The 14,656-nt window shown below is 55.0% G+C and overlaps 1 protein-coding gene across 4 annotated transcripts; it reads right to left on the bottom strand.

Moving 5' to 3' along the window:
- Positions 1-90: 90 nt before the first annotated feature.
- Positions 91-11,398, bottom strand: FAM118B (family with sequence similarity 118 member B). 4 transcript variants are annotated; one of them, XM_071576451.1, is made up of 8 exons: positions 11,365-11,398; positions 6,666-6,743; positions 3,872-4,124; positions 2,895-3,122; positions 1,616-1,744; positions 1,063-1,348; positions 581-693; positions 91-488 (listed from the first exon to the last, which is right to left on the bottom strand). In XM_071576451.1, the coding sequence occupies exons 2-7, from the start codon at positions 6,734-6,736 to the stop codon at positions 584-586; spliced, it is 1,077 nt and encodes a 358-aa protein (XP_071432552.1). In that variant the 5' UTR covers positions 6,737-6,743; positions 11,365-11,398; the 3' UTR covers positions 91-488; positions 581-583. The 4 variants fall into 4 exon arrangements, with proteins under 4 accessions (XP_071432552.1, XP_071432554.1, XP_071432556.1 ...); XM_071576453.1 differs by having other exon boundaries at positions 581-630; XM_071576455.1 differs by having other exon boundaries at positions 1,063-1,267.
- Positions 11,399-14,656: the final 3,258 nt, after the last annotated feature.

Here is a 14,656-nt window from a genome sequence, read left to right as displayed (position 1 = left end):
CTCCAGCCAGGACCTGTTTCCTCCTGGGTTGGGGGCAGCTGAACTCCCACCAGTGTGAGGTGTGAGAGTCAATGACACACCAGCCAAAAGTTCAGTGAGCAGGCCTTTAATACAACTTCAACATACAAAATACTGTACAGTATAAAGACAGGACTAGAAAACTAGAGCTTTCAGTAAAAAAAAAAAAAAGCTCAAGTTTCATTGTTTTAAATTGAAATACAGAATATAAAAGCACTAGGTATGAAATTAGAGGAGGCTGCAGCTCCTGTGGGGGCACCGCGCTCCGGCAGCAGTTGCAGCCCCCACAGAACCACAACGACTCTTATGTTAGACCAGGGGTCTGTCCAAGGGGGCTCTGCCTGGCCTGGTCCCAGCCAGAAGGGTCCCGGCTCCGTGGGCTCTGCCCCCCTGGGGCTGCTGGCCTGGATTGGGCCCATCCTGGGAGCCCCCTGTGGCTCCAGGCAGGGCTCAGGCTCAGGTGCTGCATCCTGCAGGGAAGCAAACCCTCAACACCCACCTGGGACTCGGGGCAGTCGCACAGGGCCAGGCCTCTCAGGGACCGAGCCTGAGCCTCCCTTACCTTTTATCTCGGTGTGGATCCGTTCAGCTGCTGCCCCTCCTTGGGCACACCTGGGGGAGAGCAGAGACCAGGGGCAGGTGGAGAGGCCACCCTGGGGTGACCATGGGGAGCCCCTGTTGTGATTTAACCCTCAGAAGACCTGCCAGCAAGGCTCTGGCCAGCAAACCCCATTTCCCCCGTTTTTCTGACGTATTAAGGATACTTCCTGTACGTTAAAGCATTGGCTGAGCAGCACGAAGGTCAGCGAGACTGAAATGCCCCTTCAGTATAAAGGGAACAAACAGCTGCACATAAAAAGCAAAGTTTGCAGGCGTGGGAAGCAGCACAGCTGTTCAAACTGTCAGAACACAGTGATTTCACAAAAGGAACCCTAAATCCAGCTACACTTTAAAAAAAAAAGGCTTAAGGAATCTCTGTGGAGTGTGGAGAGCAGGGGCTACCAACACGGTGCAGGAGTGTCCCCTCAGCCCCTGTGCCCGTACCTGTCCGGCCCCGCATGGCAATCTCGGCTGTCAGACGCTCAAAGTACTCGGGCAGGTCGCTGTATTCGTCTCCGTAGGAAATCACCTTGATCCCCTTGTCCAGCATGTTCTCACGGAGCTTCTTGAACTCATCCACATCCCCCCTCCGCACCAGCATGAAGTGCTCCAGGTCTGACTTGTGCTTGACAGCCTCTAAAAACAGGGCCTGAAACGTGGTGTCATCAACAGTCCAACCACAGCCCAAGAAGAGGAAGGACTTATTTTCATAGAGCTTCTGAATCTCTCGCTTTAAGAAAGGGAAAGATATTCCTGGTCAAGGTGAGCTTCATCCTCACAAGAGGCAGCACCTGCCTCATCCCTAACAAAGCTCTGCAGCACTGCCATTGTTAAGTCACCCTCAACACAAGCATGGGGAGGTGTTTTTGTATGGAGAACCCACCCCTCTTATTTTCCCAAATGAATTAATTCTCCCTGCACCCTCTGTGGAGCTCAGCCTAAGCTCAGCTGAGCCTGTGCCTGCTGACACGAGGCCCGGGACGCAGCCTGGCCTCACCATGACCTCGGTGTTGCGCAGCACGTTCTGGTACCCGGCCGGGTGCAGGACGATGCCGCTGGGGTTGGTGTACACTCCGTGGATGTGCAGGACACTGAGCTTCCTCTTCTCCTGTGCCCACTCCAGCACCTGCACAACACAAACACCACAGCAGCGTTGGTGAGCACCACACTGGCTAAATGGGACATTTTGGAGCAGCATTCCAAAGACACAGCTTCTTCCTCATCTTCTCTCTGCAAGCGAGTCCATCAGACCACAGCCTGCGGCTGCAGCCTGAGGTGCTCCTTTGGGTGAACACTTCAGCTGACTGGTGAATGCAATGAGAGAACGAATCAATGCACCATCAGTGTCAGCCGAAAAAGGGAAAAAACTATAAATCCTAAATCAGTGTGTTTCTCAAGCCTATAGTTTTGCTTCTTGGTCCCTTGGCTCTGAGGGAGCTCAGCAGCTGACCTCCCTCTCAGATGGCTCTCAGTTTACTCCTGCAGACCTCAGCTCATTTAAGCTTGCAATAATTAGAATGCTTATTTGTAACACTCTAAGTACTTCCAGCCATGTAGATTAAGAGGTCATGCAGGAAATGTGAAGCACAGAAAGGAGTCAGAATGGAAAGAGACCAAAGGCTGCACAGCACACACATGTGGGGTGTGTTTAACTGCCAACAGAAGGACAAGATGCTCCCACCAGTAAAACCCACAATGAAAAGATGAAGTGAGCAGGTGGCTCAGGGTTTCACAGCCTGTCTGAGGCAGGAGGAAGGGAAGTTTGTGTGCAGTGAGCACCTACAGATCTCAGAGCACGGCAGAAGGAGCTGGAGCACGTAAGGAACCCAGTAGGGACCATCCAGCCATTGCAGAGACAGGCCATGGGCAAGAGGGGGCCCTGAAGGCTGCAGCCCCAAATGAGCTCTGTCACAAAAACTACTGTGGAGCACATCACAAAAATAGAAAGCTCAGCTTTGTGTCTCGCAAGGAGTTTCCCATATCAGGAAACATCAACACGAGCCTTATGTGGAAGCAAGACCAAGGCAGAAGTTTCAAGGACAGGGATCAAAGAAATACCAGGGTGAAGGGCTCCTCCTGAGCACTGGATGGCAGCCAGCAAGCACAGCCTTCCAGAAAGGAGCATTCCTCCTCATTCCTCTGCTTGCTGCCTCTGCCTGAAGCTTGTCTGACACCAGTTAAACCTCTACTATCAGTACAATCCCCTCAGGCAGTGTGAGGGCACATCCTGCAGCATCCCAAGCACAGCCCCGACAGAAGAAACCATCATCCTTTACCTTCTTTTCATCAGTCAGATCAAGAGACTCGAGGTGCTTCCCCTGGTGCGCTGCGTACAGCTCCAGCAGGTTATCGAAGTTCGTGGTTAACACAAGGGCCCCGTTTTCCATCAAGTGAAGCACCGACTGAAGCAGCTGCTTCCCAGAATCTTCCATTTTAGATTCCAGGTCATCAAACACCTCGTATAAACAGTCCTTGAAAAAGGTTGAGCGAACGTTGCTTGTGCGCTGAGAAGGGGAGACAGGTTGAGATCAGAGCCCCGAGCGCCTCATCCAAACACTCCATGAAAAACTACCCACATTTCTCCAAGACCCTGCAAAGGCCTTGCAGGGCAAACACAGGGCTCTGGCTCTACCAAGCTGGGTTCCCTCCCCAAGCACAGTCAGAATCCCAGAATGGTTTGGTTGGAAGGGACCTTAAAACTCATCTCTTTCCACCCCCTACCACAGGCAGGGACACCTTCCACTGTCCCAGGTTGCTCCAACCTGGCCTTGGACACTTCCAGGGATGGGGCAGCCACAGCTTCTGTGCCCAACCTGTGCCAGGGCTTGCCCACCCTCACAGGGAACAATTTCTTCCCAATATCCCATCTGTCCCTGATCTCTGGCAGTGGAAGCCTTTCTCCTTGTCCTGTCACTCCAGGTCTCTGCAAAAAGTCCCTCTCCACCTTTCTTGTTGGCTCCTTCAGGCGCTGGGAAGCCACAATTAGGTCACCCTGAACCTTCTTTTTTCCAGGCTGAACAATCCCAATTCCCTCAGCCTTTCCTCATAGCAGAGCTGCTCCATCCCCTGATCATCTTGGTGAAATACCCCAAATCTGTGTCCACAGCACAGTTATGCCTCAGGAGCCTGGCACAGTAACTTCCTTGGAATTGTTGGGAATGGGGGCACCATTCCTGGAGAATCAAATTTGGCTATTTCCAAGAGCCAAATCCTACACTCAAGGAATATTTGTGCAGTGCTGCAGCACACTGACCGGAGACAGCTTCTGGATAAGGTCATGGGCAACATGAACCAAGTTCTTGTCTTCATGGAGACACTTCTGGAACCGTTTGCTCTCTTCATCTTCCAGTAGATCAAAGTCAATAGCAGCATCCAGGAGGGCCTGGATCAGCCCCTTCCAAGACTTCAGTGCTGGGACCTGGGGAGCAACTGCAGCACTAATTCCTGTCCCAATCACCAAAACGAGTTCCCGAGGCTTCTTGGTTTTGAGGCTTGGTAAGAGCTTCCTGCAGGAGGAGAGAGGGGCAGAGCTGGTACCACCACGGATGGAAGGGTGTCTGGGGCGTGGGCACGGGAGGGACCTCCTGCCTAAATCTTGAGTCAATGTGTCCATTAGGGCCCTCTGACAAACAAAGGACAAGAGGAGCAGCTCAGCATCCCTAAAGAACTGAGCAGCTGCATGGATCAGCAGCACAAACACTCACAGCACGAGGTGCGTAATAACAACAGGTTTGGGAATCAGGGCTGTCACTGGGATGGTTACTGGGGATGCCCTGGAATGCTTCTGAAGCAAAGCTAACCCAAGGAAAATTCAGAATCAGGGAAGTCTTGTTAATACAAGTTACTGGGAAGCTAGAGGGAAGGCTGGAGGTGTGGTGGGCAATAAGGAATGAGAGACACACACCCTGTACAGGCTGGGACAGAGTGTGGATCGGACCCCCCGTGGGGAGGAAACACCACCTGGTTCAAATAAGGTGCAGAACAGGGGCCTGGACACAGCACAGCAGCCCCAGTTAGCCCAGCACAGCAGCCCCAATTAGCCCAGCACAGCAGCCCCAGTTTCTTAGCCCAGCACAGCAGCCCCAGTTTCTTAGCCCAGCACAGCAGCCCCAGTTTCTTAGCCCAGCACAGCAGCCCCAGTTTCTTAGCCCAGCACAGTAGCCCCAGTTAGCCCAGCACAGCAGCCCCAGTTAGCCCAGCACAGCAGCCCCAGCTATCCCAGCACAGCAGATCCAGTTAGCCCAGCACAGCAGCCCCAGTTTCTTAGCCCAGCACAGCAGCCCCAGTTTCTTAGCCCAGCACAGCAGCCCCAGTTTCTTAGCCCAGCACAGCAGCCCCAGTTTCTTAGCCCAGCACAGCAGCCCCAGTTTCTTAGCCCAGCACAGCAGCCCCAGTTTCTTAGCCCAGCACAGCAGCCCAATTATCCCAGCACAGCAGCCCCAGTTTCTTAGCCCAGCACAGTAGCCCCAGTTAGCCCAGCACAGCAGCCCCAGTTTCTTAGCCCAGCACAGTAGCCCCAGTTAGCCCAGCACAGCAGATCCAGTTAGCCCAGCACAGCAGCCCCAGTTTCTTAGCCCAGCACAGCAGCCCCAGTTTCTTAGCCCAGCACAGCAGCCCCAGTTTCTTAGCCCAGCACAGCAGACGTTATCCCAGCACAGAAGAAAGGCAGGCAGGGCTTCCTCCCAGCTCTACCCTGGAGGGGACCTTCCCCCCTCCCAGCCCCTCTTTGCTGAGTCCCCCCCAACTCCACCACAAACCTTTCCCTGTGACACCTGCAATGCCAGTGGGATGCTCCAGGCCAATCTTTTGGAAGCCCAGATGACAGAGAGTCACATGAAAGAGCTGCAGGGCTGTATTCTCCTTCCTCCTCTTCCCATCTGCCCTATTTTCCTGGCTCTACACCTGCACAGTGCTTTAAAACGTGACCTTTACCATTTATTCAGCAGAAGTGCTGCTCCTCACTTTGCCTGGCCCAGTGTCCAGCTGCAGCTTCCCACAGGATTGCAGTAGCAGCCCAGGGAAGCAGCTCGTTTGGAAGGAATGGGTTTTATCAGCAAACAGGTGATATTTAGTGAGAAGAGGAGAGGAAACCAACACCACACAGATGGAGCTTTGCTTTCTCTCACCTCCTGCCTATGAAAACAGACACATTAACCCTTTCCTGGGGGAGGGTTTCACTGTCAGTGCTGCCAAACGAGGTTTAGTGCAGGGACTGCAACCCTCCCACACAAGACAAAATCAGAATAAAACAGTACTGGACATCCAGGGACTGAAATCCAAAATAACAACAAATACCCAACTCTTAATGTCCTGCGTGACCCCTCTGAAAGGGGCATTCCATTCCCTGCTGACAAATACACTTGTTTCTGCCCTGATATCCTGAGCAAGGGAAAATAATCTCCCAGCCTCTCTTCAGCTCATTCCATGGTGACTGAACAACCCTGAGACCACACAGAAAGTCTCCTGCAGCCCTCCAGAACTCCTAAGTCAGATTAGTAGGAGACAATTCTCCAGATGAATTAGTTGCTTGTTCACAAGTCCATGCCTGAACTTCTGAGCTCGCAGCAGCCCCAGTCGAAGCCTTGGACGGAGTGTGGGTGTGCCCCTGTCAGGTCCCTGTGCACAGAACTGCAGGATGACCTATTTCTTACACAGGAGCCTCCAGAGCAGAATTATTGGGCCTTTACATGCAGCTCACTCATTAATTTATGTAATTCCCTGTCCTCCTGGGAACCCCCATCCAACTCAAGCAAAGGAGCACAACCACCGTGTCTGACCTGACCTGGCAAACAGACAGGACAGTGAAACACGGCTTTGAGTGCAACTTCACACCCTGGCTGAGGGCCCAGAACCCAAAAAAGTACATTGTGGGTGTGAAGGCCTTTGTTCCCCAGGAGGCCCAGGGCACAGCCAGAGCCAGCACTCAGGTCTTGGATCAGGAAGCAAAACACCTGCAGTTGCCAGGGGTCACAATCCTTACAGAACAGTGTGAGGCAAAGGACAAAGCTCTTGTTAGGAAAGATTCACTGGAGCATAATTAAATTTACCTGGGCTTCTTTGCAGGTGGCATTCCATCTTCCAACAATGTTTCCTTGCCCAGGCCCACTGTAGAAGCCATCCAGTTTCTATAGCAGACAAATCACCAAAGGCAAAGTCACTTCACATACACAACACACCTGGACAAGAGGGTTCTGCAGAGCCAGCTTTGCACGGGCAGACAAACCCCAGGACTGTTATCATTCTGAGATCACCTCCGGGCTGAGAATTGCACCTCTTTGTCTCTGGACTTTGCCCCACGGTCTCATCCACTTCCTTCACCTCCTTTACCATGAAATCGAGGGGTTGTTTTGCACGGCCGGGTGGGATTGTCCCGGCTCTGCAGCGTCTCCCTCGGCTCCCGTTTTCCCAGAGAGCCCGGACTCGGAGCACTCCCCCCTTCCCAGCAAGGCCTGTCAGCAAACTTGCTGCTTGGGAAACAGTGGGAGGGAAGAAAAGACAAAAAGATTTTTGTTGGCTCCGAAGAGGCAGGGAGAGCGTTTCATTCCCTGGTGATGAGGGAAGGGTTTCCCAGCCCACCCTGCAACTGCAGGCGCTGGAAAATGGCCTCAAAGCCCACGAAAAGGAAGTGGAGTCTGAGAACTCTTTCAACAGCCTGTGACACAAGACACAAAAGCTCTGCCAGCACTCAGTCCTCTCCCACCCTGCTGCTCCCAAACAAGTCATGAAAAGGAAACGAAAGTGGAGAGAACTGTTCACCCTCCTCTGCTTTTTTCTTGCCAATTGTAGTGAAGAGTCCAGCAAAAACTCTGTCAGATACCAGGATTTTGCCCAGAGGGAGCGCTGGGGAAGAGCTGCTGACCCAAAATCACGAGGTTTTGCAGGTCTGAGGGTCTGTCCTACAAACAGGATGCTGTGATTGCTCCCCGGCAGCGGAGCAGGTGACACAGGGCAGCTCTGTGCAGGTGGTGCTGCCAGGTTTGGCACAGACCCCGTGAGAAATCCTCTCAATAATCTGGGAAACAACCAGCTCTCCATGCTGGATGAGGAGAACAGGGCACAGCGACTCTGGCAGACTCCCAGACACATCGTGTGTGCAGACTTTCCTTTCTGACCCCCTTGGAAAACTATACATTGGAATCACGGAATGGTTTGGTTGGAAGTCCATCTCCTTCCACCCCCACGCCATGGAGCTCACCTTCCATGAGACCAGGCTGCTCAATAATAAATCATTAAAATAAAGAAACACCTGAGAGAGCTGGGCTTCACCACCTGCCTCCTGAAACATCACTTAACACATGCTGTCCCATCATCTCACATAATCTGATTTTTCTCTTGTTGCAGGGCCTAGATTTTGGATAAAAGTTTCAAAGGCCTTGAGCAAGCAAAGGACCTCCTGGTTTTACCCCCTCTGTGCATGCCAGGTGCAGCTTCTCTTGTGTGTTGGGAGCTGAGCATGGAGGTGATTCAGCAGTTACTTCCCCACGAGTGGTGGGGAAAACATCCCATTAATTCCCCATTTGGGGTCTGGTGATGGGCTGAGTGCTGTGGTGTGTTTCGTAGAGTTACTGCGAGGTAACACCTCCCTCACACAGCCTTGAGAACGTTGTGTCCTGTGTTCTCCAACTGGAGCCCTTGGATGCTGTTCTGACAATGAACCTCATCCCCCTGAACACCTGCAGCCATCAGGCCCTGTGCTGAACTATTCTGGGGGGTTAAACCTCTGAAAAAACACCATTGTGGTGACTCCTGGGGAGGCAGAGGGACCTGTTGGACACAGGATCAGTCAGGTGCTAACAGAAAATCCCCTTCTTTTTCTTTCCAGGAGGATCCCACCTCTCCTTTTGGATTAGCTGATTCTTCTGGAGGGGCAGGCTGCTTCCACAAAGCCAGCCAAACTTCAATTAATGGTGCAAAGGCTCTTTAGATCAGCCAGGGACTAACCTTGGATAGCTGGAGCGTTTCTGAAGGCAGGTTGTGGGAGGCACATGCTGAGCTCCCGCAGGTGCTGGGTCTGCCCCCGGCCCCTCTGCAGCAGCACTGAAGGTAAAACCCTCCACACTTTATAAACTGGATATGATTTGAGTTCATATTATCTTTGGGTTGTGAATGATGAGCTAAGCCCCAAATATCGAGGCTGTTTGTAACTCCCACCTCGTTTTCCCTGTTTGCCTCCCCCTCCTCAGCGCTCACTCCCCCCACACATTCCCAGCCCATCAACAGGAGTGCAGACACCAAACCAATCTTTAAGTGCCTCTAAAGCACTAAGTACATTTCAAAAGTCCTTTTGAACTTAGGGAAAAACACCTTTTAGAACTGTAATCCCCAAGAAATGGTCATCTGATATAATGACCTTCAACCTTCCTTTCTAATAAGTGCAGAGAGCCAAAAAAGAACCAAAAACTCATTATAAATACAGCCTAAAAAAAGTTCTTATTTATCTTACTCACCAAAAAAGTTCTTATTTCTCTTAAAAACAAGCCATAAAGATTCAGACACAAAACAGAAACCTCCAGGTTTTAGGCCTGAGGAGAAATTCTGCTTCCCAGGGGGACAGATTGTGCTGGCACACCTGAGGCAGCCAAAATTCCATGGAATGACTTCAGAGCCTGGCACTGACATGGGGAAAAACATCCCAGGGTACTGCAGGATCCCCTTGGGAATGCAGGTGCCACAGAGGAGAGGGAAACACAGGCACTTACAGGAGGAGAAGTGTCTCTCCAGCCTTTTCCAGACCTCAGGAACCTTCCAGCTATTTGGACTAGAGAGTCTGCAAACATCACACTCCCTATTCCTGGCTCAGCTGTCCCACTCCCTCTCCCAGCCTTGTCTCCATCACCTTTACCAGGGACACTAAGAGGGTTCTCCTTCCCCTCTACACCACACAAATCCCTTCATTTTTCTTAAATCCTTCCAATCTTCAGTGAGGAACCACCAGCTTTAAGCCATGCCCACGCCACCAGCACTGGATGAGCCCAAGCACAGCAATTCCCTGTACAACAGACACATCCTGCTCTGCAAACACTGGGAATATGAAGGAGTATCCCAGGTAAGCACAAGCACCTAAACAGTCTGTCAAACAAAGGCTGAGTCCCGCACAGGATGTGTATTTATAAAAACCTTGCTGTAACTCTACAAAACACGACCATAACATGAGCCAACAGTGTGCCCAGGTGTGCCCAGGTGTGCCCAGGTGGCCAAGAAGACCAATGGGATCCTGGCCTGGATCCAAACTAGCGTGGCCAGCAGGCCCAGGGCAGTGACCCTTCCCCTGGACTCAGCACTGGGAGGCCACACATTGAGTGTTGTGTTCAGTTCTGGGCCCCTCAGTTGAGGCAAGAGATTGAGGGGCTGGAGCGGGGCCAGAGAAGAGCAACGAGGCTGGAGAAGGGACTGGATGTGGCACTGAGTGTCCTCTGAAACACCTCCAGGGATGGAGAATCCACCATGTCTTGATCCAACCCTACTGTGATTACCAGCCCAGGTCACTGAGTGCCCTGGGCTGGTAATCACAGTGGGGTTGGATCAAGGGTTGGGTTTGATAATCTGAGGTCTCTTCCAACCCAACTGAGAAGAGCAACGAGGCTGGAGAAGGGACTGGAGCACAAGTGCTGTGGGGAGAGGCTGAGGGAGCTGGGGGTGTTCAGCCTGGAGGAGGCTCAGAGGTGACCTCAGCACTGTCTGGAACTGCCTGAAGGGAAGTTGTGGCCAGGTGGGGGTTGGTCTCTTCTCCCAGGCACTCAGCAATAGGACAAGGGGGCACGATGGGCTCAAGCTCTGCCAGGGGAAATTGAAGTTGGAGAGCAGAAAAAAATTCTTTGCAGAGAGAGTGCTCAGGGATTGGAATGGGCTGCCCAGAGAGGGGGTGGATTCCCCATCCCTGGAGGTTTTTCAACTGAGATTGGCCGTGGCACTGAGTGCCATGATCTGGTAAAGGGACTGGAGTTGGACCAAGGGTTGGACTTGATGATTTCAGAGGTCTTTTCCAACCCAATCCATTCTATGATTCTGTGATTCACAGCACTCAGCCCATCACCAGACCCCAAATGGGGAATTAATGGGGTGTTTCCCCCACCACCCCAAGGGGAAGTCACTGCTGAAATCATCTCCATGCTCAGCTCCCAACACACAAGAGAAGCTTCACCTGGATGTGAAATCTCAAGCCCAGTGATCCAGCTCTGTGCCGAAGATGGGATCCTCCAGAAAAGCCCCTGCCAATTCCATACAGAAGCAAGTACAAATCCATTGCTCATCCACTATTTTTAGCTTTCTTGAGTGCTGAGCAGCACTACCACCAGTGAGGGTGTAATTCAGAGCTCCTTTCTCAAGTCAGTGGCTTTAAGGTGCCGAGGTAAGACAGTTTAAACCCCCCATGTTTCAGCTGGAAGTTGAGCTGTCCCTGGCCAATTCCCAAGCTCTGTCCCTCCACGCGGGATGTGCTCAAACCCACCCAGAAGGGCACAAGCTCCAGGGACACTGGGGAGGGGGACCAGCCCTGCTCCTTCCACGCCACGGGAACGCGAGTTCAGTCCCCGGGCGCGACACAAAACACACCACAGGTTTTCATTCAAGGCTGTGATTCCCACGTGCTTCCCGCGGCTCCATGAGCAAGGAAAGGGAGTGACACAGCAAGGCCTGGCAGAGCTCTGTATCCCGCAGCTCCCACGGGAGCCGGCCGGCTTTCCAGGAGTTCCTCTACAAAGGGAACCAGGCAGGGCGTTCCCACCTCCAGCGACGCCGAGGCCTTACCTGTCCTCTCCGCCGCGCCCCCTCCTCGCTAACCCTGCGGGAAAAGCAACAACACGGGCACTGAGCGGGCAGGGAGGAGGCCGAGCTCCTTCCCGGGGGGAGCATCCATCAGAACGGGCTCTCACAGACCGCGGCGGCGCCGAGCGGGGGGCGGGCACGGCCGGGCCTGCGGTTCCGCCAGAGCTCCCCGAACGGCCAGGGCTCCCCCAGGCTCCGCCGCCCGCGGTGTGCCCTCAGGCCGCGCCGCTCCGTTCCGTTCCGTTCCGTTCCGTTCCGTTCCGTTCCGTCCCGTCCCGTCCCGTCCCGTCCCGTCCCGTCCCGTCCCGTCCATGGGACACTGCCCGCCCCCCCCGCCATGGTGGCCGCTGTCGCCATGGCAACCGCCCCCCCCCGCCCCGCGCGCCCCGCACGCACCTGGCGCCCATTGAGGAGACGCCGCCGCCGCCGCGCGCCCGGCCCCGCCCCCTCCGCCCGGCCCCGCCCCCTCCGCCCGGCCCCGCCCCCTCCGCCCGGCCCCGCCCCCTCCCATTGGCGGGACCCGCCGTGGGAACGCAGGGTTACTCTCGCGATGCTTCGCTAGGCAATAAAAGACAGAGGGCGCATGCGCGCCGCAGTGTGCGCCGTGAGGTGGCGCTGGGTGGGTCGCGGTGTGAGGGGCGGGACTGGAGAGGCAGCTCGGGCCACTCGGCCTGAGGCAGCTCTTGTGGGCCCGGCGGTGCCTCCCTGCCCTGTTACCCCTCAGGGGCCTGCCTTACGCCTTCTGCCGCTGCCTGCGTTCGTATCTGTGCGACAGCGTCTCCGGCCCTGTGAGGTATAAGCGGTGCCTGGCCCTGGGCGGCCCCTGCGGTGCCTTCAAGCATCTGTGTGTCGGAATTTGGGTGTCTTTGGAGTTTTTCAGGGAGTAAAACTATACTCTGGCTTCTGGGTAGCTGCACATTGCTTTGATAAATGAAGCATGTTGATGGTGGGTGTACTCAGGGGCAAAATCAGCTTTATTTTCTCACCTGAACACCTTTATTTGACCCTGCCTTGCAGCACCCTGGCCTCTCCATTTCCTGATTGCGCAGGGGCTCCCCCTGAGGACTGACCTGAAGCTCTTGGTGCAGGGATTTCAGCGTGGTGCCGCGCCTGCTTGATTACCCTTAATTACTCCTTTGATAATGATCATGGTGTCGCTGATGCGGGTGGAGGTCGATCCAGAGGGTGCTGCCCTTCTGGGCAGCTCGGGGGGCTCCAGGTGGGGTGACTCGGGCAGGGGACTCGCCCTCGGGCAGGGAGTGGATTTCTGGGGTGGTGGCAGCAGTGTCAGGGCGGCAGTTAATGGGGACAGGTCACAAGGGGACAAGCGGTGCCCTCGGGGAGGTCAGAGAACTTGGGGCTTATCCCTGAGGGAAATCCTTCCGGGAATGGAGGTGCAGGGGGTTGTCATCCCAGTTGATCTGGAAGCACGTGGAGAGGCACTGGGATTATATTTTGGGGTGGTAAAGCAGCCCTGAATTTTCAGTTATGGGTGCTGGGCACTGACCTTCCTCTCCATAAACGTGTTGAGTCAGGTGAGTGCTGCTGTTCCCAAGGCCAGGTTGGACGGGGTTTGGAGCAGCCAAAGGTGTCCCTGCCCAGGGCAGGGGCATGGAATGGAATGGGCCTTAGGGTCCCTTACAACCCAAACCCTTCTGGAATCCATGAGTCTCCCTGCTGGGGTAGAGTGAGGACCCACCCTGGTGGTGCCTGGCCCGGTTGCTCCCCCCGGCTGGAGTCACAGGGCTGTGTCCAGTGAGGGTGTGATGGCTGTCACTCCACTGCAGGGGAACAGTGAAGGAGATGCTGACCCAGCTTCATGCTCAGGTCCACCCTGTGCTCCCCTCGGAGATGCTCCTGTGTGAGTGCCAGGGCCGGCTTGTCTGAGGGCCCAGGGGGTGCTGGGAGGCTCTGCAGGTGCTTGTAGGTCAGGGGGACTTTGCTGTCATTCAGGGTGAGGACTGAGGTGGCAGAGGGAGGGAGGGACGTGCTCAGCACTGGGGCAGGACCTCCAGGCACCCACTTCCCAGTGTCACAGAGGGTGTGGGACACCTGGATCACCCCCACACTGGGCTGGGCCACCAGCTTGGCTGTGGTGGGCAGAGGGTTTAGTGTCCCATGTTGTCCCCCAGGCATGGGAGACACGGGGAACAGCTCCGGGCAGCCCCATGCCAGGAACATCCTGTCAGGGAGCTGGGTGGGCACGTGGCCCCTCGAGACCCCTCCAAATCCCTGGGGGACAGTACTAGGACTCACCTGGAGCCCCTTTCCTGCAGGGCATTGCGGAGGAACCGCTTGGCACTCGAGGGGTTGAGGATGACAAGGGGATGAAGGAAGTGGCAGACGGTGCCTGCCATCAGCACCACCGGGGGAATGTGACCTGGGAAAAGAGAGGTACAGTGAGGATTTCTGGGTGAAAAATGCCTTGTTGGGTAAATTTAACTCATAAAAGCGGGAGTGGCAGACATGGAGCTGTCTGTTTAGTCACGAGCGCAGGGAGAGGAGCAGGTCCGGGTGAGGGCTGGGCACGGCGCCGCCCCGGCAGTGCTGGCAGTGGCGGATGTGGGAGCGAGGCCGGGGGCGGCCCGGCTTCCCCTCCCGGAGGTGCCCTCACTTCCCGTACCCGGCTTTCGCTTTCACATGCTCCGGCAGAGGCGGGAGCTGCTGCCAGCCGGGGGCACCCCAAGGAGCGGGCACTGGAACAACGGGGCAGCTCCTCCGCTCTGTCCCTGGGCGAGGCGGTGGCAGCTCCGGGACATTCCACCTTGGGGCAGTTTCATTGGGAGCCACTCCCGGATGTGGAAGCTGTAAGGATGGATCAGCCTCGCCATTCACTGAGGATCCCACTAGACTCCAGAGGGAACATTCCGCGTTCTATCTCTCTTTTCCCACTTAGGTAATCTCAGAAGATCTTCCTTCTTGACGAACCCAGGGGCTGATGCATCCCCTCACCCTGCTCTGGTGCCAGAGTCCTGCATGCCAGGTGGGTACTCCCAAACCTCCCCCATCCATGCTCATTGTCCAGACACTCGTGGCTCCCTTGGGCGCTGTGGTTTCTGTGGGCGTGCCGGGGTCTTGCTGGCATTTTCCACAGTCCTGCACTGCTTTCGGAGTAGGGGAGAGGCTTCAGTGGGACATGGGGTGTGTAGTTTCGGAAGGGGTGATGCCAGCAGGGGGAAACAGCAGCTGTTTCCCAGGTTGCTGCTCCTGGGTGCCCTCAGCGAGGGTCTGGGCAGTGCCGGGAGTGTAATGCCAGTGGTGTGAGCTGGCAGGG

The sequence above is a fragment of the Pithys albifrons genome, chromosome 23, assembly GCF_047495875.1.
Source record: "Pithys albifrons albifrons isolate INPA30051 chromosome 23, PitAlb_v1, whole genome shotgun sequence".
Lineage (NCBI taxonomy): Eukaryota > Metazoa > Chordata > Aves > Passeriformes > Thamnophilidae > Pithys > Pithys albifrons.
The sequence above is the reverse complement of the archived record's forward strand: the minus strand, read 5'-3'. Positions and strand labels throughout refer to the sequence as shown.

What these genes read in the sequence shown, in the direction of transcription:
- FAM118B (XM_071576451.1), bottom strand. Translation starts at nt 6,736, where the DNA reads ATGGCTTCTACAGTGGGCCTGGGCAAGGAAACATTGTTGGAAGATGGA. An exon ending in CCACCTGCAAAGAAGCCCAG is followed by an intron (nt 4,125 to 6,665) that starts GTAAATTTAATT and finishes CTCCTCCTGCAG; the next exon opens with GAAGCTCTTACCAAGCCTCA. An exon ending in ATCTGACTGATGAAAAGAAG is followed by an intron (nt 1,745 to 2,894) that starts GTAAAGGATGAT and finishes TGTGTTGTGCAG; the next exon opens with GTGCTGGAGTGGGCACAGGA.